The sequence below is a fragment of the Pristiophorus japonicus genome, chromosome 1, assembly GCF_044704955.1.
Source record: "Pristiophorus japonicus isolate sPriJap1 chromosome 1, sPriJap1.hap1, whole genome shotgun sequence".
In the NCBI taxonomy this organism is placed as follows: domain Eukaryota; kingdom Metazoa; phylum Chordata; class Chondrichthyes; family Pristiophoridae; genus Pristiophorus; species Pristiophorus japonicus.
The window spans coordinates 223234316-223240445 of NC_091977.1; the positions used below are offsets into that span (position 1 = coordinate 223234316).

Genomic DNA, 6130 nt, shown 5'->3' on the forward strand with positions numbered 1-6130 from the left:
CACTCAATAGCTGTGGAAACCCAGAAATCGACGCTTTAGGTCGAAAAAGCCGTCAGAAAGAGAAGCATGTTTAGAAGCTGCAGGATATTTGGTCATTCATAATTCCCTATTATAGACAGCAGGGTTACCTTTAAGAAGCTCGCGGCAGTTCGATTGGGATAAGGCCAGGCATATTTTCTTAAATGACCAAATATTGTTCAGATATCCGGTGTTATCAAATCTCTTTATATAGAGCGATGGCATCGCTTACAATTGTAATAAGCCGAACATATTTTTTTTTTGGGGGGGAGGGGTAGATGTACTTGGTGGATTCCATGGGACGGAAGCTCAATCCAGAAAGAAAGTCACTGCCTAGCACACTCCGAGAGAGTCCAAGCTCTAGCACTTTGCCCTGCCCAGCATTGAGAATAAGGAAGTCCCGCATTGCATGCACATGAAATGAAAATGAGGTCGCAAATGTAAACAGTTACTCATTCAACACACATTGGTTAAATATAATGCGCTTGACGTCAGTGCGGTTTTTTTAATCAATAAACAGAGAGGTGTTTGAGAGCTAACAATTCCCATTGATGTCAGAAATCTGAAAAGGGAAAGGGGGATGTCCTTATTTTTGAAAGTGGTTACCAATTCACCCTCCCGCTACCCCCCACCCCAGCTAAAACTAAACCTGGTATAATCTTGAATGAATGGGGAAAGTGGCATTCACATAATCCTACAGCACAGAAGGAGGTCATTCGGCCCATCATGCGGCTCTCTAAAAAAGCTATCCACTTAGTTCCACTCCCCTGGTCTTTCCTCACAGCCCTGCAACTTGTAAAATCGCACTATGATCTCCCTTGAATTACTTTTAAATCGAAATTTATTATTACAATAAATCCTATTCATTATCAATGTAACATCAGAATAAGGCAAACAGTCACAAATATGTGCACAATACATGTATTATCAATTTAATATTGCAGATTCAGCTCAATTGTGCAAACTTTTTTTTCCAAAATCTACTTTGGGGAAATACAAACAGGAAGGAAATCCAACAATATTATGACAATTTAGCTCTTGTTCTGCACAAGCTCGATATTTAACCGCTGGCGCTCAACCCCGCTTATGCACAGTCCCGGTCAGTGTTGAGCTCGGCTCGATTATCAATTTCACCGAAGATCAAGCCCGTGAGTAAATGCAAAAGAAAAAAACGGATTAAACTCCCCCACCACCAAAAAAAAGATTGCATTTGCAACTCCAGCAACCCACACAGCTCACCCGAATAAAGTCTTGTGACAACTTCTTCTCCCCCTTTAAAGTTCTGTTCCAAATAAATAAATGCAAGTTTTATTTTTTTTTTAAGTCCTATCTTCGCAGAAAGCGGCTCCTTTTGAAAGAGATGAGCTTTTATTTATCCCAAACAAGGTTGTTGCTACTAAAAGCGTGGCGGCGAACAGTAAATAAAGAGATACAAACAATAGCCAATCACCGCTTGTTGCCACTGTTTTGCTCCCAAATAGTTACAGGCTTTCCTTCCGGCTGACGCGTCATCGCAGGCTACGCCATTGTGACGTATGCAGACCCCGCCCAATCCCGCGCCTCTTTTTTTTCTCCCTCACTGCTACTTTTAATAATGTTATTTTTGTTGCTGCGCATCCATGGCAACAGGGCGGGTCCTTGGAGATTTCATAAGGGAGGGCGGCGCGCGCTGCCTCTGACAGTCTCTCTCGCGTTCCGGGGACTGCAGTGTGCGGAGCGCCACGAGCCCCAGTCACTGGCCAGCAACACCAGCAGCAGCAGCAGCAGCAGCGCTGCCATCTCTTGAAGCGAATGCACAGCCTTGTCTCTCTGCAAACAAAAAAAAGCTGCCGGCTGCCGATCTCCGGCAAACTGCCTCTTCATTCTCTTTGCTCTCTTTATATACTTGGGCTAAATATAGGGCCAGCCGGCTCCAGTAGTAACACATCGCACTTCATGCTCCGGCCGTTCCCAGTGCAGGTGCTTCCTGTAGGCAGATTTTGCAATTGGTCAACTCATTATTAATGAGGTAGGTTTTTTTTTAAACAAAAAAATGTTCCGGTTGGTTCGTTTTTTCTCATTAGGAGTTTAAGAAAAATGTGTTCCCGTCGGTGCATTTGGGAGAACTTCTGGTCCCGGGATGCAATAAAGGAAAGCTGACTAGGGAGAGTGCAGCTGATCAGTTTCTTGTGCTTGGTTCCTGGTTATCTGTAGGCGGCCGCAGAGTGACTTTGACATGGCTCTGTCCGGGACTGTGCTCCCCTCCATAAATACGTTCGCCACCAGTTCGACCGAGAAAAGCATGGAAAGATCCACAGGACAACACATCGGGTACAATGTAAGTATTGCGAGTTTATGATTATATTTTTCCTAATTTATTTTTCTTCAAATCCTATACTTTACTCCTACTCCGATTATTTTAAAATAAAACTTTGAAGAGATGATGGGACATAGACTTTCAATTCTTTCTACTTTATACATTTGTTAGCATTAAGTTGTAGCTTTCAAAGATGAGGTTTTATGAGTATTACATTCCTTTATACCTCATTTAGCAATGTACATCATTTATAAGTTGCAGTGCAGAATATTTGTGTTATGATAAAATGCTTATTTTTTACTGGACCGTATTATCATCATTTTACTTATATATGATTCACTACTAATGTTTCTGTTTGATTTTAATGACTGGCTGTTTATGCACGTACATTTATATTTAAATGTGGAGCCATCCAATGACATTACAACTGCATTTTACAGAGATGGAGAGAAGAAATGACAAACTTGAGAAGATCCACGGAGCACGACAACCAGAATTTGGGATTTCGAAGGGAAGACGAGGAATTGAGCGAACTCTTAGATTTAGATTTTATTTTATCCAACACCATGAACTCTGAATCCATGACCAGCACTGCCACTAACTTCAACTGCCCCCTGCCCAGCAGGCAAGAGAGCGGCGGGAACATGTACCAGAGAGACCCCTTGGCAAGCTACAGCATCACCGACATCAGCCAGGGCCCGCCGACCGGCGGCAGTTTCGTCGCCGAGCTGCTGAGGCCGGACTTGGATCCCAGTTTCTGCCATCCCAGTAGCCTCCATGGCAAATTTGTGTTAAGGACAGCGACAGACGCGGGGGAGTACAGCCTGCCCGCCAGCGTTGGCAAGCATGCCCCGGCTATGGATGCGCCTCTCATCCACATTCAGAAGATCAAGCAGGAGCCGCTCGGTGTCGGCGCCACGTGTTCCTCGGCAAGAGCCCTGGATGTCCGTGTGAGCGGTGCTCCGGTCCCGGGGAGCAGCCACAGACAGGCCTGCAGACCACGGCCAGCGCCGCACGGGTTCTCCAGCAGGGTTAGCCCGCCCATGGCTCCAGAGGATATGCTCAGCAGGCAGTGCCGCACCTCATCCCAGATCCTGGCTCACCAAAGAGCGCCAGCCCTTCCACTCCAGCCGGGCTTCTCCCCGCCTGGCAGCTTCCCCAACTTCCAGGAGCAGCCAGCCATGCAGTACCAAGGTCAGTCTTATCTAAGTCTTTTTGAAGATCCATTAAGCTTTCAGCACTCGGTTCAAGGAGTGACGCTGACTCCTCCCTCTTCACCTTTAGAGCTCCTGCCCTCGGGATACACCCCTCAAGAGGACAAGCCCAAGAGAGGTCGCAGGTCGTGGCCCAGGAAAAGGGTAGCAACTCACACGTGTGACTATGCGGGCTGTGGGAAAACGTACACCAAGAGCTCGCACCTCAAGGCGCACATGCGGACACACACAGGTATTCATTCCCTTGCACGTCCCTCTCCTTATGTTTTGGTACAGTTACAACCTTCTCCTGTCTGTACTACTGTAAGGTCAGCTTGTAAAATAAAATCGTTGGACTGCGTCTCTTTTTAAAAAAAAGTCTAGATTGTTCCTTTTTATCACTTGCAAGTGTGTATCCGATGTGAGGTGGAGGTGAACATGTGTGTGTTGCAACGTGTTTGCGCCAAGGAGCCGCCTTTATGTTTCAGCTTTATGTTGGGCATAACCTGTTGCGCCACTTGTTCGCTCCTGTGGTCCCTACTTCAGAAATACGGGGCCGTGCACATCGATCTGAGTCCCAGGCCTTGCCTTTCCTGCGATGCCCACAAGACTCTTGTACTGATAGGTCCGTCCCTCCGAAAAGCTTTTCAATAGCTCTCGTCCGAGTCGGTGACTGACTTCTTTCTCTTTTTCAACATTGAAAGGAGCCAGTTAACCCCAAAAGATGTGTCTCCTGTCAAGAAATCTGCCCCCGTCCCACCTCCCTGTGCACGCAGTTTAACCACACCTCCTTCAGATGTGAGGTGTTCCCCATTCAATATCCGTTGGGGCGGGGGGCGGGGGGTGGAAGTTATGCGAAAGTTCAGCACCGGGATGAAGCATCTCATCGTGCGTGTTTGAACCCTCACTTCTGTACTGCATGCTTCGCAGATGCACAAGGGTTTGGAGTGCGTTTCTAAACATGTGCAAATGTTGAGACAATTCAAGGGTGCAAATGCAGGTGTCAATTGGGAAAACGAACAGAGAATGAATCAGTCCTGCTTGTGGTGGTTGTGGTCTGTGTGTGTGTGTGTCTCTCTCTCTCTGCGTCTGTCCTCCAACCAGACCGCTCTGACCGGGTGGTGTCTCTGTGTTTCAGGTGAGAAGCCCTATCACTGCGATTGGGAAGGTTGTGGTTGGAAGTTTGCGCGCTCGGATGAGTTGACTCGACACTACAGAAAGCACACGGGACATCGTCCCTTCCAGTGTCACAAATGTGACCGGGCGTTTTCCAGATCTGATCACTTGGCTCTGCACATGAAAAGGCACCAGTAGTTAAACAGCGAGAAACTGTTCTAAGTATTCTGCCTGTAAATAGAAAGATTTACTGCCTTATATACTGTACCCACTGGGTCATACAAAGGACTTTGACGTCCCCGTCTCTCCCAGTTTTCATGACCCGTATGTCTAATATTTGTCTGAAAGTGGAATCTCTTCGTTGGAGCCGCGGACTGAAAGCTTCGAGATTCGCGCCAGTGAGCATAGTGTGTGATTTAACGCCCATAGAAAAGACTGGAGACTTGGAAACAGGGAAAAAAAACAGGCTCTTCGCAATTCTAGGTGGCTTTGCAGCCGTTACAAACTTGCGGGACGAACCAGGCGATTCGCACTTTCAGTTCAACCAATTTTAATTTTCCTTTTCAAAGGGGGAGTTCAGGTACATAAATGCTTTTCTTAACAAAAAAGCTTTGACGTGATGGTGCTCGGTGACTTTGCGTCAGAGAATCGAAAACTATGCAACCAATCCTGCCACTGGATAAGAAGCTATACAAATAACGTCAGGTTCACGGTATTGCCAAAGGTCAGGTAACGGCTTCTCGTTCATGTCGCTTAATATCACTCCGTGGTCTCTGTGCAATAATGATTAGTTATTTTATTCTATTCTATACTTTAAAAGCAGAACAAATTGCATTTCTATATTATACTCAGCATAATATTTTATCTAATGTACATTTTGTGACAATTTTGTACATTTGTAAATAAGGAGTAACATTTTCTGCAGATTGGATTTTGCATATAGTGTTTTTGACAAAGAAAACAGTAATAAAATTAAAATGTCTATATCTTGACTCCTGACTAAAGATGCATTTTTTAAATTTTCCTTTCAAGGAAAGCGGTGTAAAGATCTTGTACAAAACAGAGCTACTCGCAATTTTTTTTAAGTGACTTGGACAATTGGAAGTTTGGGATTATTCAGTGGAGTGGATGCCAGTAATTAATGCATCAGTTATACTGCACTATCCTACCAGTCTGAGACTGGGAGCTGTAACATGCAAACTGCGTGAGGAAAAACGGGAGGAGGCTTGAGTGAAGCATAAACGCCAGCATGGACTGGTTGGGCCGAATGGTCTGTTTCTGTGCTGTAATCCTGCCGTCCCCCGGAGAGCGCTAAACAGAGCTCGGAACCAGCAGTGCCTCTTGTTAAACTTCAGGGGAGAAAGTCTTCACGTTGGTGTACTTCAGAGTCAAGTTGATTCCAAAGTTATATTATCAGGTTAACACGTTTGTGTCTGTGAAATGCTGAAACTTCTCCACAATGGTGCAAAAGTGATAATATAAATGGTCTTGATTACACCGATGATTT

The 6130-nt window shown here is 45.5% G+C and overlaps 1 protein-coding gene across 1 annotated transcript; it reads left to right on the forward strand.

The window, feature by feature from the left end:
- The first annotated feature begins 1710 nt into the window (after nt 1-1710).
- Nucleotides 1711-5615, forward strand: LOC139242221 (Krueppel-like factor 4). The gene is made up of 5 exons (XM_070870298.1): nt 1711-2026; nt 2212-2335; nt 2755-3508; nt 3599-3760; nt 4646-5615. The coding sequence occupies exons 1-5, from the start codon at nt 2022-2024 to the stop codon at nt 4819-4821; spliced, it is 1221 nt and encodes a 406-aa protein (XP_070726399.1). The 5' UTR covers nt 1711-2021; the 3' UTR covers nt 4822-5615.
- Nucleotides 5616-6130: the final 515 nt, after the last annotated feature.